This window comes from Engystomops pustulosus, chromosome 3 (assembly GCF_040894005.1).
Source record: "Engystomops pustulosus chromosome 3, aEngPut4.maternal, whole genome shotgun sequence".
NCBI classification, from domain to species: domain Eukaryota; kingdom Metazoa; phylum Chordata; class Amphibia; order Anura; family Leptodactylidae; genus Engystomops; species Engystomops pustulosus.
The window spans coordinates 66,860,951-66,884,240 of NC_092413.1; the positions used below are offsets into that span (position 1 = coordinate 66,860,951).

At 42.0% G+C, this 23,290-nt stretch overlaps 1 protein-coding gene across 6 annotated transcripts in view; it reads right to left on the reverse strand.

Moving 5' to 3' along the window:
- ADGRG6 (adhesion G protein-coupled receptor G6) overlaps positions 1 to 23,290 on the reverse strand; it is a 538,359-nt gene that overhangs the window by 84,398 nt on the left and 430,671 nt on the right. For all 6 annotated transcript variants that reach the window (XM_072140986.1, XM_072140983.1, XM_072140981.1 and 3 more), the window contains one exon: positions 10,271 to 10,385. In XM_072140986.1, coding sequence (XP_071997087.1) covers positions 10,271 to 10,385 — 115 coding nt within the window. The remainder of the gene's footprint in view (positions 1 to 10,270; positions 10,386 to 23,290) is intronic.

Consider the following 23,290-nt stretch of genomic DNA (forward strand, 5'->3'; position numbering starts at 1 on the left):
TTTTTCCAGATTTTGATACTACTGGTCCCTTCCGGACCCATACATGTTCCTTTTACACACACCCATCACTTTCACCACGCACTTTTCCCTCCCCTTTTTCTTTCCCTGCACAATTTTGCACTTTCTTCCTTCCCCTTTTTCTTATGGCCATTTTCAATGATTTAATTTGAATATGCAAAAATGCAAATGAGGGATATAGGAGTCGTTGACTCCATATGAAGTATAATGCAATTGACAGCATTCTTTTTGGAAATTCAGTAAGAGTGATGCATTTTATATAGTCTTTTTTAATATATATGTCTGTTTTTGTGGATGTCATCTTGAGCCTCAGACACTCTCTCACTATCCCACTCTCCAGGCAAACTTACTATCCACCTGTCAGTTAAACCACCGGCCGGGTGCGCACCAGTGAGGTGGGATCCGCCCCCTGATCCGACAACTCTTTCCCCGATCACGTGCCCCTCAGTGACATCACCGTCACATGATCGGTCACATGCGCGGGGTTGAGCTCCGGCGGGGGGCGGAGACCTTCTGCGCTGCGTGAGCCCGATAGTTCCGTCTGGCTAATTTACATACACACCTCAATTTACATACACACCTCAGGTGGGTGTTCTCCTCTGCTACTGGTTGATGGTTTAGATAAAATCCTGTGCAGCTAGAGCAACCATACCCCCAAGCGAAGGCTAGCACCGAAACGCGCGTCGGGGAACCTGGTTGTGGCATCGGGAGGTACACTATGGCTAAGGGTACGTTTACATTTCATTATTTACATATGCACTGAGCACTTTACATGCCAGCAGGGAAATAGCGTACATTAGGTTGTACGGCTAGCACTCAGGTCACTTTACTGCATCTTTTGCACAGCAATCTACCTCGGGCATGTGGACTATGGCTTTGTGTGATCTATATTGCAATGTACCCTACCTCTTATTTCCGTCCCACATGTTTTTAACGCTCCTATGTGATAGTCTTATTGTCCCACATGACTTGTTCTGTTGATCAGTTTATGTATTGTGTTGATTTGTTTTATTAAACATGTAATAAAAGTAGTATGGCTGACACAAACAGAAGTATAACTTGCAGAAATATTAGACATATATGAGGTCTTGACCCTTCTTATAATCATAATTTTACTGAAATGTTAACAGCATGTTTACAGCCATTATTTAATCACAATCTATGTAAACATCTATATTTTTGACACAAACAGAAGTATAGCTTATAGATTGCTTGAATAGACCCCGCAAAGATATTTGCAAATAAATATCAACCAACATCCAGATGAATGTTTCACTGACCGCACTTAGAAGATTGAAGGTAGAACAAGCAGGCGGAGCTCTATTGGAAGTTGATAAATTACGGCAGTGGCAGAGAAGGTTGAACTCTACCCTGAGGAAGGGAGCAGTAGCTCTTGAAAACGTGTTCGGTGCGTGTTCACCTATGTCCCACCGCTACATCCGTAACTTAGAGTCACTATTCACATCTGACTCATTGTGTGGTCGAGCCACCGGCCGGGGCTCCCACACTGAATCGCTCTGCTCTTGGACTGACTTCAAACTTGGCTCACAGAAAAAGCCATCTACTACATTGGATACCTACTATCCTTGTGGGACTCATCACACTGCGGAGAAACTTCCTGATCATCACCACCTCCTCAATTGAAGACTGTTTTAATCAGGTCAGTTACCCACTCAGCCAACACATCTCTTCACTTCATATATCATTGTTTGCTTCAGTAGTCACAGTCAGCGCAGGTATATTGTTATTTTGGAGCTAAATCTTTGTATCTGTATCATGATCTGCAACAATGACATGCAGGGGGGGGCCTGATTTGTAACCGATAAAAATTGGGCTAAGATAGGTATAGGTATTAAAATCTCATCACTGAGTGAATATCATAGGATAGTGTAGTTTAACCGGTTAAGGACCGGGCCCTTTCCTGTTTTTTCATGTCCATTTTTCACTTCCCACCTTCAAAAATCTATAACTTTTTTATTTTTACACGTAAAGAGCTGTGTGATGGCTTGTTTTCTGCGTCACAAATTGCACTTCATAGAGATGGTATTAAATATTCCATGCCATGTACTCGGAAGTATGAAAAAAATTCCAAATGCAGTGAAAATGGTGAAAAAATGCATTTGCGCCATTTTCTTGTGGGCTTGGATATTACGTCTTTCACTGAGCGCCCCAAATGACATGTCTACTTTATTCTTTGGGTCGGTACGATTAAGGGGATACCAAACTTGTATAGGTTTTATAATGTTTTCATACATTTACAAAAATTAAAACCTCCTGTACAAAAATTATTTTTTTGATTTTGCCAACTTCTGGCGCTAATAACTTTTTTATACTTTCGTGTACGGAGCTGTGGGTGGTGTCATTTTTTGCGAAATTTGATAATATTTTCAATTATATAATTTTTAGGACTGTACGACCTTTTGATCACTTTTTATAGATTTTTTTATATTTTTCAAAATGGCAAAAAAGTGCCATTTTCGACTTTGGGCGCTATTTTCTGTTACGGGGTTAATCGTATTGAAAAAACGTTATCATATTTTTATAGAGCGGGCATTTTCAGACGCGTCAATACCTAATGTGTTTATGATTTTTACTGTTTATTTATATTTATGTCAGTTCTAGGGAAAGGGGTTTGAAATTTTAGGTTTTTTTATTATAATTTTTTTTTTAACTTTTTTTATTTTTATTTTTACTATTTTTCAGACTCCCTAGGGTACTTTAACCCTAGGTTGTCTGATCTATCCTATCATATACTGCCATACTACAGTATGGCAGTATATGGGGATTTTCCTCCTCATTCATTACAATGTGCTATCAGCACATTGTAATGAAGGGGTTAAAACGAAATAGCCTCGGGTTATCGGAAGACCCGAGGCTACCATGGAGACGGATCGCCACTCCACGATGACATCACGGGGAGCGGCGATCCCAGGTAAGATGGCGGCACCCATGCGCCGCTATCTTTTTGAGGCTGTGATTACACCCTAGCACCGATCGCGGGTGTTACCGGTAAGCCTTTGCTGCAATATTCAGCAAAGACTTACCGGCTATGGAGAGGGCTCAGCTCGTCGCGAACCGGTTAAAAGGTTTGGCCACTTTACCTCATGTTTTTGATATTCCGGCTTATAAGACGACTTTTGAAGACTGAAAAATCTTCTGTCTGGTCTGGGGTCTTCTTATACGCCAGTAAGTGACCGCCCGACGTGTATTCACGGTGGGGGTCGGGTCTCGCTGCATGGAGAGGGCATATTGCAGCAAAGGCTAACCGGTAACACCCACGATCGGTGCTAGCACCAATCGCGGGTGTTTTCACAGCGATGGCTGCCGGCGAAGCTGCCGGCAGCCTCAAAAACATAGCGGCGCTTGGGCGCCGCCATCTTACCTGGGATCGTCTCCATGGTAGCCTCGGGTCTTCCGAAGACCCGAGGCTATTTCGTTTTAACCCCTTCATAACAATGTGCTGTAGTATGGCAGTATATGATAGGATCGATCAGACAACCTAGGGTTAAAGTACCCTAGGGAGTCTGAAAAATAGTATAAATAAAAAAAGTTATAAAAATTATAATAAAAAAACCTAAAATTTCAAATCACCAAATTTCAAATCACCCCCCCCCTTTCCCTAGAACTGACATAAATATAAATAAACAGTAAAAATCATCAGGTATTGACGAGTCTGAAAATGCCCGATCTATCAAAATATGATAACGGTTTTTCAATGCGTTTAACCCCGTAACGGAAAATAGTGCCCAAAGTTGATAATGGCACTTTTTTGCTATTTTGGAAAATATAAAAAAAATCTTTAAAAAGTGATCAAAAGATCATACAGTCCTAAAAATTATATCATTGAAAATATTATCAAATTTCACAAAAAATGACACCACCCACAGCTCCGTACACCAAAGTATAAAAAAAGTTATTAGCGCCAGAATTTGGCAAAATAATTTTTGCACAGGAGGTTTTCATTTTTGTAAATGTATGAAAACATTATAAAACCTATACCAATTTGGTATCCCCTTAATCTCACCGACCCAAAGAATAAAGTAGACATGTCATTTGGGGCGCTCAGTGAAAGACGTAATATCCAAGCCCACAAGAAAATGGCGCAAATGCGTTTTTTCACCATTTTCATTGCATTTGGAATTTTTTTCCCACTTCTGAGTACATGGCATGGAATATTTAATAAAATAAAAATTTAAGGTACAGTATGGTAACATTTACAGTAAAATGGACGATGGTAATGTTGTTGTTGTATGCCTTATGTTTATGAGCGACAGTTTTCCTGCTATATACCTGCATGTCATAAGAATTTAAATTTAAAAAAGGACCATGTTAAATTCAAATCTGTTTTTTTTTTATTTTTACCGGTGTTTTTTATGCGTTGGAAAAGGGGTAGTCTTATACGGCGAATATATCTTAAACTCTATATTTTAACAGGAAAGTAGGGGGGTCGTCTTATACACCAGGTCATCTTATACGCCGGAATATACGGTAAGTGTAAGCGTATTTACGTAATTTGCCAATGTACTTCTATTAAAAGTTCTGCAATACTGTATTCACATGTAAATTGAAACCTCCTGTCTTTTTACCTCATCAGCCAAATATTCTTTACCATAAAATGGCCACAGATGGAGGGTTCAAGTGATCTTTATCTGTTCATGAATACTATCACATGGTCCTGCCAAATCCTGGCAGAGTGATTGTTCATTGTCATGACCCTCCATCTGCAGTCATTAACTTCTTAACGCTGAAGCCACTTTTCACCTTCCTGACACGGCCCATTTTTTAAAATCTGACATGTGTCTATTTAAGTGGTTATAACTTTGGAAGGCTTTAACATATCCAGTTGATTTTGAGATTGTTTTTTCGTGACACATTGTACTTCATGCTGGTTGAGAAATTTAATCAATATGTTTAGTATTTATTTATGAAATAAATGGAAATTTGGCAAAAATTTAGAAAAAAACAATGTTTTCCAAATTCAAAATTTTCTACTTTTTGGAAAGTTGGTCTTATCACTAAAATAACTTGATAACTAACATTTTCCATATGTCTGCTTTAACTTGGCATCATTTTTCAAACATCTTTTCCTTTATTTAGGATGTTAGGAGGCTTATAACTTTAGGTGCAATTTTTCAGATTTTCACGAAAATCATCAAAACCTACTTTTGGAGGGTCAATTTAGTTAGAAGTGACTTTATAAGGCCCACATGACAGAAAACCCCCACAAATGACACCATTTTAGAAACTGCACCCCTCAAAATATTCAAAACAACCTTTGGGAATTTTGTTAACCCTATGAGCGTTTCATGAGGGTGAAAGATAAATGAAAGTGAAATTTGAGAAATGTAATTTTATCTTACTATAGATTCATTGAACACTAAAATTTGCACCTTCACAATGGGTTAAAAAGGAAAATGCATTTTACAATGTTGAGGGCAATTCCTCCTGAGTATTCCAATACCCATTTTGTCACTGTACCCTGCTGTTCGGGCACATGGGGGCACTTGGAATGAAAAAATGTTTCGTTTTTGCAGGGCAAATATGACTGAAAAAGTTTTCATGTGTCAGGATGCATTTGGAGAACCATAATGGTACCAAAACAGAGGAAAGCCCCAACATGAGACACCATTTTGGAAAGTACACCCCTTGGAGAGTTTAGCAACGTGTAATTTGTGTATTTTCCCCAACAGGTGTTTGATTCAATTAGGCCCCAAAAGGGAAAAAAGGTGAAAATTTTCTCAAAAAGGCATTTTTACCCCAAATTTTTGTAAGCCACAAGGGATAAAGGTGTAAAACTATTTCTCCTAAGCACAGAACTGCACCACTTTTGCATATAAAGTGTTGTATGGGTACACAGTAGGGCTCAGAAGGGAAAGAGGGGTTTTGGCCTTTTAGAAGCCAGATTTGACAATCATCCTTTACATGTGTCAGGATGCATTTGGAGAGCCCTAGTGGTACCAAAACAGAGGGGAACCCCAACAAGTGTCACCATTTTGGAAAGTGCACCCTTTGGAGAATTTAGCAAGGTGTAATATGTGTATTTTCCCCAACAGGTGTTTGCTTCAATTAGGTCCCTAAAAGGAAAAAGATGAACATTTTCCCAAAAAAGTCACTTTTACGGCTAATTTTTGTATCCCATAAGGCATTAAAGATTAAACAACCCCAAAAAATGTGTACTAGCATTTCTCCCGAGTATAAAATTGCCCACACATGCAAATAAAATGTTGTATGGGTACGCAGTGAAGCTCAGAAGGGAAAGAGGGGCAGTGGCATTTTGGAAGCTAAATTTGACAGACATCCTTTACAGACGTCAGGATGCATTTAGAGAGCCGTAGTGGTACCAAAACAGAGCGTAACCCCAACAAGTATCACCATTTTGGAAAGCACACCCCTTAGAGAATTTAGCAAGGTGTAATATGTGTATTTGTCCATAAAGGTGTTTGATTTAATTAGGACTTAAATAGATAAAAGGTGAACATTTTCTTATAAAGGTAATTTTACTCCTAATTTTATATAGCCACAAGGGATAAAAAAATTTAATAACCCCCCAAAATGTGTAAACCTATTTCTCTCAAGTGTAGAAGTACCCCACATGTGTATATAAAATGTTGTATGGGCGCACAGTACAAGGAAAGGGGGATGTTTGCCTTTTAGAAGCCAAATTTGACAGAAATGTTTGACATGCATTTGGAGAACCCTAGTGGTATACAACAGAGAAGAATCCGAAAAGTGTCCCTAATCTTTGAATGCACACCCCTTAGAGAATTTTGCAATGTGTAATATATGTATTTGCCCCAACAGGTGAATGATCCAATTAGACCCTAAACATTAAAAAGGTGAAAATTTTCCTATAAATGTCACTTTACCCCTAATTTATGTAAGCCACAAGGGATAATATATTAAATAACCCCAAAAAAGGTGTAAAACTATAGAAGTACCCCACATGTGCATATAAAATACTTTATGGGCGCACAGTAGAGGAAAAGAGGGATGTTTGTCTTTTAGAGGCCAAATTTGACAGAGATCCTTCACATGTGTCAGGATACATTTGGAGAGCTGTAGTGGTACCAAAACAGAGGAAAACCCGAAAAGTGACCCTAATTGTTGAATGTACACCCCTTGGGGAATATAGCAAGGTGTAATATGTGGTGTAGTGTAATACACGTGGTGAAATGAGCATTTTGAACATACAGGTGGTTTCCAATTATGATGTGCAATGGAGTCCAAGATGGAAATTGCAATTATTTCTGGAAAGTTTTGTGCCCGTTATGTGGCGCCCCTTATGAAATAATGGAGGGGTATAGGGAGCAACAAGACCTAGCAGTTGTTACAATTATTCATTTTACCGAAATTAATTCACAACAGGTTGGGCGTGAATTGTGAATGTCTAGTGTATAAGGAGGTAGAATATATCAAGGGACCAACTAAACTTTTGTCACTGTGGAGTTGTCTCAGGTCTCTTAGTAGTATGTAGTGTCCATCCTAACTCCTCTTTTGGAACAGACTCTTTATTGAGTCCTACCTTTAGAAGCAGCAGAATTCACCGGGAAAATGCTGATGATACGGCAGGACCTGCACATTGGAACAGCTTGTAAGAGTTGTACAGCATAATCTGTACAATGTGCATGGCCAGCGCTTTTGTACCATATCTTCGTTTTAGTAGGGTAATTATCGCCAAGTGTTGCTCTTATTCACCCTAGTGATGCCCATTGTGACGAATATTGCTGCTTTTGGCTGGACCAAATCGACCAGCCAATAGCGACAAACATGGACAGAGGGGGGCAACAAAACCCCTCTGGACCGCAAGGCAAAATTGGTGGCTGTCAGGAACAGCCGCCACCCTGCCCCGATCACCGTGTCTACAGACATGGTGACCGGTATTACTGACGTCATAAGTAAATTCGCTGCTATTGGCACGTCTGAATTGATGAGCCAATAGCAGCGATCATAAACTGAGGGGTGTGGGGGGGACGTAACCCTTCTGGTCCATGGGGCAGGATGGATGGCTGTCAGGAACAGCCGCCGTCTTACCCCGATCACTGTGTCTGACCGGTGTTGGAAAGTCACTACCCTCCGCACTGTTCTATAACAACGCTCGTTGGGAATAGGCTATACAATCTTTATTTATTTTTTAAGCAATTTAGACAAATAAGGGCTTATTTTTTTGCGAGACGAGATGCACTGTAAAAAAACTTAATTTTACTGGGTTTTTAGCTTATTGAAGCAATTTTATTAACTTTTTACGTTACGTTGTTTTGGATTTTTAGCATTTTTTTGGGGGGGTGTTCACTTTAGCATAACAATAATATATTATCTTTATTCTATGGATCACTATGATTATGGTGATACCTCATTTATATAGTTTTATTTATATTTGTCCAATTTTATTGAAGAAAAGCTAGAATAGAAAAAAATGCATTTGTTTTAGTATTGCCATTTTTATAGCAGCATAACTATAGTATTTTTTGGTTTACGGAGCTGGTTGTAAGCTTATTTTTTGAGTTGCTCTTTTTATTGGTATCATTTTGGTGCTTGTAACTTTTTCGGATCACTTTTTAGAACATTTTTTGTAAAGCAATTTGATAAAAAGTTTTAATTTTTGGCAAGTTTTTTTTTTTTTTTTTTTTTTTTACCACGTTCACCGAGTGGGTCCAATTATGATTAGGATTTAATGTACAGATTGTTATATGTTTTATACTTTATTTCTTGTGTAAAGGGAAATGTAGTGTTTGGGGGGACTTTCACTTTCTTTTATTATTTATTTTTATTGTAAAAAACCTTTATTTTTTTTTACTTTTTTTACAGTTACTGACATCTTAGCAATTTTTTTTTACAGGTTACACAGCGCATGCCCAGTGTCTTACAGGAGGAAGATCTCGCGGCCCCGGGCACCGGCAGTCCCGGGGCTGTGATCGGAGCAGCGGACCTCCCCCGGTAAGCGCTGCGGGGGGTCCTATTCATCTTAAATTAACTTTAAATGCCTCCAACGGGTGTTAGGGGTTAACACCCGCGATCGGAGAAATCTCCGATCGCGGGTGTTAGAGGTGGGTGTCAGCTATAATATATAGCTGACACCCGCAGCTTCTGGCGCCGGCTCCGTTCAGGAGCCGGCGCCAGAAGCTTGACGTAATAGTACTGCATTTTGCGGGAACGCACCTCCTGCGATGCAGTACTATTACGTCAAATGTCGGGAAGGGGTTAAATGGATAGGAATATCTGGCTGATGAGTTAAAAGACAGGAAGCTGCAATTTGCATATCAATAAAGCAGTGCAGAACCTTTAATAGATGCATATTGGTAAATTATCTGATATTCTACCCCCCATAATTACACACACATTACAAAAAACATGAGGGAAAATGGCCAACCCATTAATTGGAGGTATTGTTGGGTTATATAGAAACGAGAAAGTTGTGCAATTGGAAAGAGATATCATTAACAGAATCTTATTCTGCGGGCTCTGAAATGCACAAGTGGGCCTTAGGCTACACAATAAGTGCAGTTGCTTGGGATGCAAGCAATGGTTACATGTACTGTATTTTATTGTTTTCCTGTTTGTCATAGGTAGGTGAGCTCAGCTTTTAGAAAAAGCCTAGTCATGCTCATGCAGAAGAGTTGATAGAAGAGAAATCTCACTGCCATATTGGCTTGCAGGGTTGTTTTTCACAAATAAGCTTAATAACATTTTCTCATAGCACTATAGTAACTCGTACCCACACTGTTTTAAGCTACAAAAAATTGCATAGTTCCTATCCCCACAAAATGATCTTTGTAACGCAATTAACACCTGCCTCAAGGAGCACTGAGTACCAAGGATGTGTGTTACTCATATGAGGCAGTGTACCTCATATCTGCTCTTTCCCCCTTGCTTTTGCAGCGCAGTGCTCTGTTGAAGGTACATCAGCTGAAGGGTGGAGGACTTGCTGGCAGACAAGAGGCGAGAGATACTGTGACTGGCATGAATAGCACATGCCCTAGGGGCTCGCTACTCCTTCTGGCAGGGTGGCAGGTGGGCTTACAACTTTCATTTTCAGGGGATAGAAACATTTTTTAGCTTGTGTTGGCACAAGTTAGTTTAGTGCTTTGTTAACCTGCCATTATGCTTATTAGTGAAATCTGGTGTCAGGTTCAGTTTAAGCAAATCTTCCATGTTTTCAGAAACAATTGGTCAGAGACTTTGGAGCAGCGTTTTGGCTGATTAACATGGGGGTAATCACTTTATCACATTATTTTAAGAATATCACATGTTTTACCATGTCCTTGAAGCAGTATATGCCGGATTTTTTGGACACGGTATGTATGCAGTTGTTGTTGGCTTTGTAGAAGGCCAGTAGTATGAGGTTGGATCTCCTTCACTTTGACAAAATTCTGAAAGGGAATAAAACATTGATGAAAACTTTTCAGTGGTGATCCAGTCAGGATGTATTATGTAAGTTGGTGAAAATTGCAAATTGTAATAAATTTATGAAAATGAAAAACATACATCCTACCACTTTTCGATTTGCCCACAAGAACATCCATCATTCCCTAGAGCACACTATAAGATTTCCAGACATCCTTTGCCATTTTAGAGACACTTCATTAATTCAATTTATTTTTATGCAAATGAGCTTATTATGCACCAGGGAAGTGGGTTCGTTCCTTGTTCAAGGGGGTACCTACCATCCTGCCCATGGTCGACCATGTAGCTCATTTTCATAAAGATTTTCTTTTTAAATTGCAGATCACTGACAAACTGAAAATGTAAGTCTGGAAAAGCCTTTAAAGTGCTCACTAGGCATTCTGGACACTCTTCTATACATTGTGCTGGTATCTTATAACTGGTGTTGATAGACCATTAAGCCTTTTACACATTTGGTGATGTTTTTGCTTTGTGGTAAAATAAAAACAAAAATTCATGTTTTCCCCATCATTCAGTAATCAATACTCAATAATTACTCAATGAAAATATATGTAAACTATATTTGCCAATTCATTAAAAAGAAAAGACATTTTATTTTCTTTTTAAAGAATTGGCAAATGTAGTTTACATTTTTCATTTCACTGTGTAATTATTGAGTATTGATATCTGAATGGGGCACATTTACTAAAAGTAGTGCAAACTGCACTAAAATTGTGTATGCCTGTGTATAATGCAGGGTGCGCCACAAAGTGCTGCATGTGCCAGAAAAGTGTCTCAGACACTGCTTAAATACCTGTGCAAGCAGTTTGCACTGAAAAGAAAAGGCAAAGTCTACCAGAAAACTGGCACATGGCTCTTAGTAAATGTGGGCCAATCTGTTTAAACCATATAGAATGTCAAAAACTGTATAAAGAGAACACAAGAGCTGATCTATCTCAATACAGGACAGGTATGAACTGTATTATAGAGATGACACCTGTCTTTAATTGCTGCAATGATTGCTGGCCTTAAACACTAAGCACTTAAAAAGCATACCGTTACAGATCTGCAGTACATACACAGTAGTATATTACAGAGGCCCTAGGGTAAAAGTACTATTCTGGGCCTGAAATAATAGTAAAAAAAAATAAAATGATTAAACATTTTAAGAAATGTAAAAATTTGAATCACCCCACAGTCCCTAGAACACATACAAATATAAGAAAAAAAATCATATACATGTTAGGTAAGCCCAGATTCCAAAATGCCAAATCTACCAAATAATAAAAACGATTATCTCTTGCTGTGAATCACGTAATAGAAAAGAGGGTTCAATTTTCCTAATCGCCTCTTTTTCAATCATAAATATTTGATTAAAAATTATAAATAAGAGCTCACCATGCCAAAAATTACACATTACAATGCTGCATATACTGGAGTCTAAAAATGTTATGGGTTAACGGCAAAAAACTGGAAAAACATTTTTCTGCAAAGATGTTTATATTTTTAAAGAACATCTACCATCAGTTCCCAGATGGTAGATGTATCCTAATAAGAAACTCTGACTTCTTTTATTATAACTCTATATGCTGTGATGGTGGAAATATAGAGTTATAAAAGTTATGCAAATTATCCTGGGGCGCTCAGATTACATCACCTGAGTGCCTCAGGTAACCTCAAATTTTAATGTATGCACTTCTCCCGTGGTGCTAGCTGGTACATAGAGTTATTATGTCCATGCCTAAACATTGCTCTATCCGCAGTTGGCAGAATAGATGGCATTTATTTGGGTGTGAACTGTGTCTTAGTGTTTGTATTAACTGAGCCACACCCTGCTCCTTGCATTTCAGCCCTGCCCAGCAAGGGTTACTAGCCCTATGGACAGTTTCCCTAGTGTGCTGCTGGAGGCGTGTCCGGGAACTACCTTTGTATACCTGCCTATTCCCATCATACCTTCCTGGTTTTCAAGTTTTACCTGTGTATCTGGTGCTCTTGCTATCTTGTTTGGTATTTTGTGTTTTTTTTTATCAAATTCTGTACCTTTGCAGCCATCTTGGTTTGGACCAGATTTGTTTGTCTCTGCTTTTCTGCCTGTATCTGGTTGTTTTTCCCTCAGTATTGTTTACCTCCTAGTGTTATCCCACTTTCCCTGTCTCAGACCTGTGTTAGTATTCTGTGCACCAGTGTGAACACTGGTTTATTCCTGTATTCCGGTTACCTGTCCGCTCCACCATCCAACAGCTGCCAGACGAAGGAAGTTTTCCCTGTCATCTTGTAGGGTTGCTCAGGGACAGTCAGGTAGGTTCCTGGTAGTGGGTTCACCCTTATCAGGGCGGTTTATCTGTTTTAGGCAGGGCCTTAGCCTGCAGGGACGTCGCAGGGTGAGTTTGCCACCACTTACCTAGTCTGACAGCTAGCGTCAAGCCTGGTTGTGGTTGCTGGACAGGTGCTGACAGTTATAATAAAAGAAGTCCAGCAAAAAGAATTATACTGAACCCCAACAAACCATAAATTTTCTGAAAGAAGACATTAGTCTCATTAGCCTCATCCCTCAACAAATCTATACCTCCCTAGATACACTGGACTATTAAGAGGCCCTGCTAAAGCAAGTTTACATCTATGGACCAAAAATCCTAGTGTAAGACAACCAATACCATTTAGATATAATAACTTACCACTATCAGCATTCAATGTGTAGAAAGTAATATAAAACTACATAACTGGATACAAAAGGACAATAATTATTTACAAGACATAAGCACTGAAGGTAAAATTAATACCTTTAGTCAAATCCAAAAGGAATTCTCCCTATCAAACAAGGAAAAAGAAAAAAATAACTACAACTAAAATAACAACTTTTGAGCAATCCTTCTCTGACCATAATTGTCTTAAAAGGGTCTAACTAAAGCCTACCAATAGAGATGAGCGAGCACTAAAATGCTCGGGTACTCGTTATTCGAGACAAATTTTCCCGATGCTCGAGTGCTCGTCTCGAATAACGAGCCCCATTGAAGTCAATGGGAGACTCGAGCATTTTTCAAGGGGACCAAGGCTCTGCACAGGGAAGCTTGGCCAAACACCTGGGAACCTCAGAAAAGGATGGAAACACCACGGAAATGGACAGGAAACAGCAGGGGCAGCATGCATGGATGCCTCTGAGGCTGCTTAATCGCACCATTATGCCAAAATTATGGGCAACAGCATGGCCATGACAGAGTGACCGAATGAGTCTAGATAGCATCTAAAACATGCAATAATTGACCCTGACACTATAGGGGACGGTATGCAGAGGCAGCGGCAGGCTAGAGAGTGTCATGGCGACATACCCTAAATGGACTCAGGCTTCACCAAAGGAGGTGAGCAAGAAGCGCTGAAATGATTTCCTATGTGAACAAAAGGTTGACGGTATATTTAGTCGATAACACAGCATGGTGGCGACATAGTGACCAAGTTCCATAACGTATCTGGTGAAACACCCGAAAAATGAGCCTGACACAGCTCTTTTGATAAGGGGACGACATGTGGAGGCAGCCATGGAGATGACTTCCATGATTAAGAGCGACAGTATGGGGCATTCATATTGCGGTGCTATGATTGCAACTTCAGGTCTCCAGCATGGCGGCGACAGATGGGCCGAGTTCCACTATGTATCTGGTGAAACACCTGAAAATTCCGCCTAACACAGCTCGTTTGATAAGGGGATGATGTGCTGCATATCCTCTCGTGCTCCAGCGTCTTGGGTATAGAGAGTTGAAATGAGACATTGGTGGACGCTGTGGAGGATCGTGGAGGCAAAATGGACAGGAAACAGCAGGGGCAGCATGCATGGATGCCTCTGAGGCTGCCTAATCTTGGGATGGAGCTGGTGGTCCACTGCCGGGATAGCTTTTGCCTGTCCAAGCCCCTGTCTCTCGGCTCCTCCCCACCCAAAATGGGCCTGGGGGCCAGAAGTGTTTACTTTGAAAAAAATATAATTTTCAAAGCAGGCCGGGTCGTTTGAATATTTCACCTAGGAATAATGGAATAGCATATTTTTAATTGGTTTCATGATTAAGAGTGACAGTATGGGGCATCCATATTGCACTGCTATGATTGCAACTTCAGGTCTCCAGCATGGCGGCGACAGATGGGCCGAGTTCCACTATGTATCTGGTGAAACACCTGAAAATTCTGCCTGACACAGCTCGTTTGATAAGGGGACGATGTATGGAGGCAGTGAACTAGTAGTAGATTAATGGTGCTGCAGTTAAAACTATTTTAGTTGGATCTTGAGATGGAGCTGGCGCTCCGCTGCCAGGCGAGCTTTTTCGCCAATCCAAGCCCCTGTCTCTAGGCTACTCCCCAAACAGCACTTCTAAGAACCTTTTGTATAAGATCAAGTGTAGTAGCGTTCTTATAAGTTTGGGTTATGGCGGGTGAGGGGAATGTAAACAGATGCGCAAGAAGCGCTGAAATAATATCGCTAAATGATAAAAGTTTGCCAGTATATTTTGTGAATTACACAGCAGGGTGGCAACAAAGTTAACAAGTTTGATGTGGAATCCATGAAAACAACCCAAAATTCTGCCTGACACAGTTTGTTTGATAAGGAGACCATGTATGGAGGCAGCTATATGGACGACTTTTGGAGGCAGCTATTACGATGATGTGTGGAGTTAGCAATGGAGACAATGGGGCAGATTTATCAAGCGGTCTGAAAGTCAGAATATTTCTAGTTGCCCACGGCAACCAATCACAGCTCAGCTTTCATTTTACCAGGGCTCGTGAATATTTCAAAAGGGAGCTGTGATTGGTTGCCATGGGCAACTAGAAATATTCTGACTTTCAGACCGCTTGATAAATCTGCCCCAATGTGTGGAGCCAGCTAAAAAGATGACATGTGGAGGCTGCTATGGAGACAATTTAATTTGGATAGTGCCTGTATGTGGCAGTCCAAAAAAGTTTTCAAACCAGAGGAGCAGGTAGGTGGTCCTCCAGAAAAATTAAATAAATTGAGTGCCTGTATGTGGCAGTCCAAAAAAGTTTTCAAACCAGAGGAGCAGGTAGGTGGTCCTCCAGAAAAATTAAATAGATTGAGTGCCTGTATGTGGCACTCCCAAAAATTGCTTAAAACAGAGGACCGGGTAGGTGGCCCTCCAGAAAAATTAAATACATAGAGTACTATAGCTAGAGCCAGTTGGCCCTGGCAAAAAATAGCCAGTTTCCTCTGCTTTAGTGTACAAAGAGGAGGAGAAGGAGGACAATAAGGAGGAGGAGTGCATACATTATTCAGATTGAGCTTCTTTCACCTGGTGGAGAATGAAAATCTGGAGAAATCCAGGCTTTATTCATCTTGATAAGCGTCAGTCTGTCAGCGCTGTCAGTCGACAGGCGTGTACGCTTATCGGTGATGATGCCACTAGCTGCACTGAAAACCTGCTCGGACAACACGCTAGCGGCAGGGCAGGCAAGAACCTCCAAGGCGTACAGCGCCAGTTCGTGCCACATGTCCAGCTTTGAAACCCAGTAGTTGTAGGGAGCTGTGTGATCATTTAGGACGATGGTATGGTCTGCTACATACTCCCTCACCAACAGTAACAGTGTAACAGTGTCTTGCTGGGGTGACATAAAACTGGCAAAGGCCTTGTAAAGCGTACCCCTGCCAGTGCTGGAAAAGCTGCCTGCTCGCCTACTCTCCCTCGCTACTTGTCCCGCAGAAGTACGCCCTCTGCCGCTAGTGCTGTCAGAAGGGAAATACTGTTTCAGCTTGTGCACCATCTGTGTTGACTCCTCAAAGTTACTCAGCACCTGACAGATATCAGACATCCACGTCCACTCCTCATTGTAGACTTGAGGAAGCTGACTGACCTGACTACCAGTTCTGGTGGAAGTTGACATCTGGCAGTCTACAATCGCTCTGCGCTGCTGGTATACTCTGGATAACATAGTTAATATTGAATTCCACCTCGTGGGCACGTCGCACAACAGTCGGTGAGCGGGCAGTTGGAGGCGGCGCTGCGCTGCCCTCAGAGTGGCAGCATCTGTTCTGGACTTTCTGAAATGCGCACAGATGCGGCGCACCTTCGTGAGCAAATCAGACAGATTGGGGTATGTCTTGAGGAAACGCTGAACTATGAGATTTAACACATGGTCCAGGCATGGCACATGTGTCAGTCTGCCGAGTTGCAGAGCCGCCACCAGGTTACGGCCGTTGTCACACACAACCATGCCTGGCTTCAGGTTCAGCGGTGCCAGCCACAGATCGGTCTGCGCCGTGATGCCCTGTAATAGCTCTTGGGCGGTGTGCCTTTTATCGCCTAGGCTCAGCAGTTTGAGCACCGCCTGCTGTCGCTTAGCGACAGCACTGCTGCTGTGCCTAGAGCTACCGACTGATGGCGCCATGCCCACGGATGGTAATCCGGAGGAGGTGGAGGAGGGGTGGGAGGAGGAGGAGGCATAGAAGGCCTTTGAGACCTGGTAGGCCCCGCAATCCTCGGCGTCGGCAGTATATGACCAGCCCCAGGGTCAGACTCGGTCCCAGCCTCCACCAAGTTAACCCAATGTGCCGTCAGCGATATATAGTGACCCTGCCCGGTAGCACTCGTCCACGTGTCCGTGGTCAGGTGGACCTTGTCAGAAACGGCGTTGGTCAGGGCACGGATGATGTTCTCTGACACGTGCTTGTGCAGGGCTGGGACGGCACATCGGGAAAAGTAGTGGCGGCTGGGGACCGAATACCGAGGGGCGGCCGCCGCCATGAGGTTTCGAAAGGCCTCGCTCTCTACCAGCCTATAGGGCAGCATCTCCAGGCTAAGCAACTTGGAGATGTGGACGTTGAGGGCTTGGGCGTGTGGGTGGGTTGCGCTATACTTCCTTTTGCGCTCCAGCGTCTGGGGTATGGAGAGCTGAACGCTGATGGATGCTGTGGAGGATCGTGGAGGCGAAGATGGGGTTTTCGCACGGGAGGTGTTTGGGCCGGGGTCCTGGGCAGGGGGCTGACTAGCAGATGACATAGGGGAAGGAGCAGTGGTGTGCACGGCTGGAGGTGAACGGGCTTGGTGCCATTGAGTGGGGTGTTTAGCATTCATATGCCTGCGCATACTGGTGGTAGTTAAGCTAGTAGTTGTGGAACCCCTGCTGATCCTGGTTTGGCACAGGTTGCACACCACAGTCCGTCGGTCATCCGGTGTTTCTTTAAAGAACCTCCAGACTTCTGAAAATCTAGCCCTAGCCACGGGAGCTTGACTACGGGAAACATTTGGTGCTGATGCACCAGCTCTGGCCCTGCCTCTCCGTCTGGCCCCACCACTGCCTCTTCCAACCTGTTCTGGTCGAGGACTCGCCTCCGTCTCAGAAGCACTGTGTTCACCCGGCCTATCAACCCAGCTTGGGTCTGTCACCTTATCATCCTCCGATCCCTCAGTCTGCTCCCCCCTCTGACTTCCTGCCCTGACAACAACTTCACCACTGTCTGACAACCGTGTCTCCTCATCGTCCGACACCTCTTTACACACTTCTTCCACTACGTCAATAATGTCATCATCACCCACAGACTGCGACCGGTGGAAAACCTGGGCATCGGAAAATAGCTCAGCAGTAACCGGACAAGTGGTTTGTGACTATGGGAAGGGTCCAGAAAACAGTTCCTCAAAGTATGCCGGTTCAAATGCCAAATTTTGCTGGGAGGGGGCAGACTGGGGGAAGGAGGCTGAGGTGGAGGAGCTGGAAGATTGCTGATTTCGGTGACATGGGTGGACTGCGTGGAAGACAGACTGGTGGACAAATGGCTAGAAGCATTGTCCGCAATCCATGACATCACCTGTTCGCACTGTTCTGGCCTCAACAGTGCTCTACCACGAGTCCCTGTAACTTGAGACATGATGAACCTAGGGAGTGTAGCTCTGCGGCGTTCCCCTGCTCCCTCATCAGCAGGTGGTGTCTCACCCCGCCCAGGACCATGGCCTCTGACCCCTGCAGTAGTTGGACGCCCACGTCCACGCCCTCTACCCCTAGCCCTCGGGTTAAACATTTTCCAAATTAAAGTGTAAACTTTAAATTTTTTTTATTTTTATTTTTTTTTAAACAAAACGATGCTATCCTATTGCTGTGGTTAGTTTCTAACCTACACTGACAGCACACAACTGGATTTTGTGCTGTGCCTGATGACTTTGAGTTATAAAAAGAAATAAAGGTAAAAAAAAATAAATCAGCAGACTCTGCCTAATTCAAATCAAACCCCTAATAAATTGTCCCACTTTGGTGTTTGAGGTGGATATGCGTGTCACTAAGAGCTAAACACAACGGTCACAAGTCTCCCAGCAAATTACTCACAATATGGTACTAGCTGCACTACTAATGCCAGCAAGCCCAGCCACAAGCAAACAAAAATAAGGAAAATATAACGCTATTGTAGGCCTAAGTAAGCCGTTGGGGTTCTCCTATGGCTATTTTCTAGCCTACACTGAAAGCACACTGCTTTGCAAGATTACTTTGAGCTATAAAAAGAAATAAAGGTAAAAAAAAATAAATCAGCAGACTCTGCCTAATTCAGATCAAACCCCTAATAAATTGTCCCACTTTGGTGTTTAAGGTGGATATGTGTGTCACTAAGAGCTAAACACAACGGTCGCAAGTCTCCCAGCAAATTCCTCACAATATGGTACTAGCTGCACTACCAATGCCAGCAAACCCAGCCACAAGCAAACAAAAAAAAGTAAAATATAACGCTATTGTAGGCCTAAGTAAGCCGTTGGGGTTCTCCTATGGCTATTTTCTAGCCTACACTGAAAGCACACTGCTTTGCAAGATTACTTTGAGCTATAAAAAGAAATAAAGGTAAAAAAAAATAAATCAGCAGACTCTGCGTAATTCAAATCAAACCCCTAATAAATTGACCCACTTCGGTGTTTGAGGTGGATATGCGTGTCACTAAGAGCTAAACACAACGGTCGCAAGTCTCCCAGCAAATCCCTCACAATATGGTACTAGCTGCACTACTAATGCCAGCAAGCCCAGCCACAAGCAAACAAAAAAAAGTAAAATATAACGATATTTTAGGCCTAAGTAAGCCGTTGGGGTTCTCCTATGGTTATTTTTTTGCCTACACTGAAAGCACACTTCTTTGCAAGATTACTTTGAGCTATAAAAAGAAATAAAGGTAAAAAAAAATAAATCAGCAGACTCTGCCTAATTCAAATCAAACCCCTAATAAATTGTCCCACTTCGGTGTTTGAGGTGGATATGCGTGTCACTAAGAGCTAAACACAACGGTCGCAAGTCTCCCAGCAAATTACTCACAATATGGTACTAGCTGCACTACTAATGCCAGCAAGCCCAGCACCAAGCAAACAAAAAAAAGTAAAATATAACGCTATTGTAGGCCTAAGTAAGCCGTTGGGGTTCTCCTATGGCTATTTTCTAGCCTACACTGAAAGCACACTGATTTGCAAGATTACTTGGAGCTATAAAAAGAAATAAAGGTAAAAAAAAAATAAATCAGCAGACTCTGCCTAATTCAAATCAAACCCCTAATAAATTGTCCCACTTCGGTGTTTAAGGTGGATATGTGTGTCACTAAGAGCTAAACACAAGCCACAGGCAAACCAAAAAAAAGTAAAATAAAACGTTATTGTAGCCCTAAGAAGGGCTGTTGGGTTCTTGAGAATCACTCCTGCCTAACACTATTCTAATAGAACACCCTAACGCTTTCCCTGACCAGCAGCAGCTCTCTCCCTAGCGGCATCCAGACAGAGAATGATACGAGCAGCGCGGGCAGGGACTAGTCTATTCCAGGGTGACCTGATCAGGCCAGCCAACCACTGCTATCGACGTGTAAGGGTACCACGTCATGCTGGGTGGAGTGCAGAGTCTCCTGGCTTGTGATTGGCTCTGTTTCTGGCCACCAAAAATCACAACGGCGGGAGATGCCATTTTCTCGAGCGGGCGAAGTATTCGTCCGAGCAACGAGCAGTTTCGAGTACGCTAATGCTCGAACGAGCATCAAGCTCGGACGAGTATGTTCGTTCATCTCTACCTACCAAGCACTGACATTTAATAAGAATGAAGCACCACTATCCTTCCTAGAAAAATGAGAAATAGACCTCAAAATGCATTACACAGATGAACAATGGCACTTTGTACTCACTATAGCTAAAAATACCTCCAGATGTGCAAACCATTTGGAGTAAACACGAAAATTATTATATAGATGGTACCACACCACATTGTTTTTATCAAAATATACCTAGGTACATCTAATATATGTTGGAGGTGCAGTAGGCACCCTAATGCATAAATAGTGGATGTGACCACATATTCAAATATTCTGTTACCAAATACATAACCTGATAAAGGACATAATTCACACCAACTTCCTTTGGGGACCAGAAGTGGCTCTATTATCTCTAACTTAAGAGACCCTGGCCAAAAGCGATGTAACCGTCATATCCCATATACTGACAGTAACTAGAAATGCAATTGCTTCTAAATGGAATCTCTTCCTACAATAACAGAAATCAAAGGCAAAGTTAGATTTAACAAAAGATTTTTTGTAGAAAATTTAATTGAGCTTCACACAGATGTATTGTTGCATGCCCCTATACACAACGGTAACCCAAATAAAAAAAACAATATCCTTAAACCATGCTAATGAGATAACAAAGGTCACTTTTAAATGTGAGCCAATATATATTAGCCTTGCAATAACAGATCTCTCCCGTTTCATAAGAAATTTAATAAAAACGACTTAGCGTAGGTATGGGATATAAACTTTATTCAAGAACATGTGGTTGTTTTTCGTGTTACAAATAACTTTATAGACTTTGGGATGTGGTGTTAATAAGTGGGCACATTGTTTCACTCAAATTTAAAAAAATATATACATATATAAGGAAGTGTGTTCTCAGATTGTTCTTGATAGGAGAGGGGTAAAACATGAACATTAGTTGATATTGTCCCTTTCTATAGTTTAGTAACATATAAAGTCAATATTTACATTATCTGTGAGTTGCACCAGCTCCTGTGTGCAGCCTCCTCCCTGCAGAATATGGAAGGGGGGGGGGGGGCACACTTCAGAGGGCTATATCTCTGGCTATGTTGTACCTAGAAACTCACATATTTTTTCCAATGAAAAAGAGGTGAATCTTTTCTTTCATATGAATTAAAATGTGTGTTTCAAGGTTTCATGAAACTGTAGATATTAACTGTTAAAATACCATTGGGAGTTATTTTTATATATTAAAATTGCACCTGAAATTCTCACTTTAAACATACTGGGGCAGATTTACTTACCAGGCCGCTTGAGTTCACGAGGTCCGGAGTGTCTGACGACCAGGGAGTCTGGCGCGATTCACTAAGATTGTGAGCCCGATATCCTGCATGTGTCGCTCCCCCGCTCAGGTCCGCCGGAGTTCCCATCTTCCTCCCGATGCATGTAAGTGCATGGCTTGCGACACAATTTTGAAGTTAAATCCAACGGCCGCCCGATTTGTATAAATACCCGTACCAGCGGCACGTTCCTCGAAAACTTCTTGAAAGCCGACGTAAATGGGGCCGTGGGACCCTTAGTAAATAAGCCCCAATATCTCCAATTCCCTGACACATTTTTTGTGTTTCTCTGTGCTACAGAGCAGATATTAAAGCCCTCTGAAGTGAGAACGCATCACATCCGCCCTTGACTATATAAATGTCACCTTGTGAGGAGGTATGAGATATGTCCTTGGCAGTATCACCTGTCTGCACTTACCCCTGAGGAAGCCTGTGCAGACAGGCGATACGTGTGGGGACTCAACTCCTCCAGTTCCCTTTATCATCTTATAATGTACTCAAGGTAATTATACACTTTATATTCCTCTTATTCCTGGACTATTCAGCACTTATCTTACCTTTTATCCTAACTTCTTAGGGGATGTTGCTATATTGAATACACTTTGTTTGCAGGCGGAACAGGCACCAGGTTAATTTTATTTGGTCAGTATTTTATGTACTACTCATTGCTGTGTCATCTATTAAGGGAGTCTGTTGGATTTTCTGTATATGCACATTCAGTGCATGTTTAATTGTTTTTATTTATGATTTTGTTCAATGAAGTATTTACTTTCTTCATATACATCCCGTCTTTTTGTGAAGTTTGAGTTTCATTCTTTGGGATGCAATTTATTTTCTAGGTTATTATGAACCCTTTTTTGACTTAAATTTGGTATCCGTACCACCATACAGTGAGGAACACTACTGCCATATAGTGAGGAACACTACCACCACACAGTGAGGAATATTACCGCCATACAGTGAGGAACACTACTGCCGTACAGTGAGGGACACAACCCCCATACAGTGAGGAACACTACCCTCATACAGTGAGGAACACTACCGCCATACAGTGAGTAACACTACCGCCATACAGTGAGGAACACTACAACCATACAGTGAGGAACTCTACCTCCATACAGTGAAGAATACAGCCATACAGTGAGGAACACTACCCTCATACTGTGAGGAACACTACCGTCATACAGTGAGGAACACTACCGCCATACAGTGAGGAACACTACCGCCATACAGTGAGGGACACTAACACCACACAGTGAGGGACACTACCACCACACAGTGAGGAACACTACCTCCATACAGTGAAGAATACAGCCATACAGTGAGGAACACTACCGCCATACAGTGAGGAACACTACCACCATACAGTGAAGAATACAGACATACAGTGAGGGACACTACTCCCATAAAGTGAGGGACACTTCCTCCATACAGTGAAGAATACAGACATACAGTGAGGAGCACTACCGCCATACAGTGAGGAACACTACCATCATACAGTGAGGAACAACACAGCCATACAGTGAGGAGCACTTCCGCCATACAGTGAAGGACACTACCTCCATACAGTCAAAAATACATCCATACA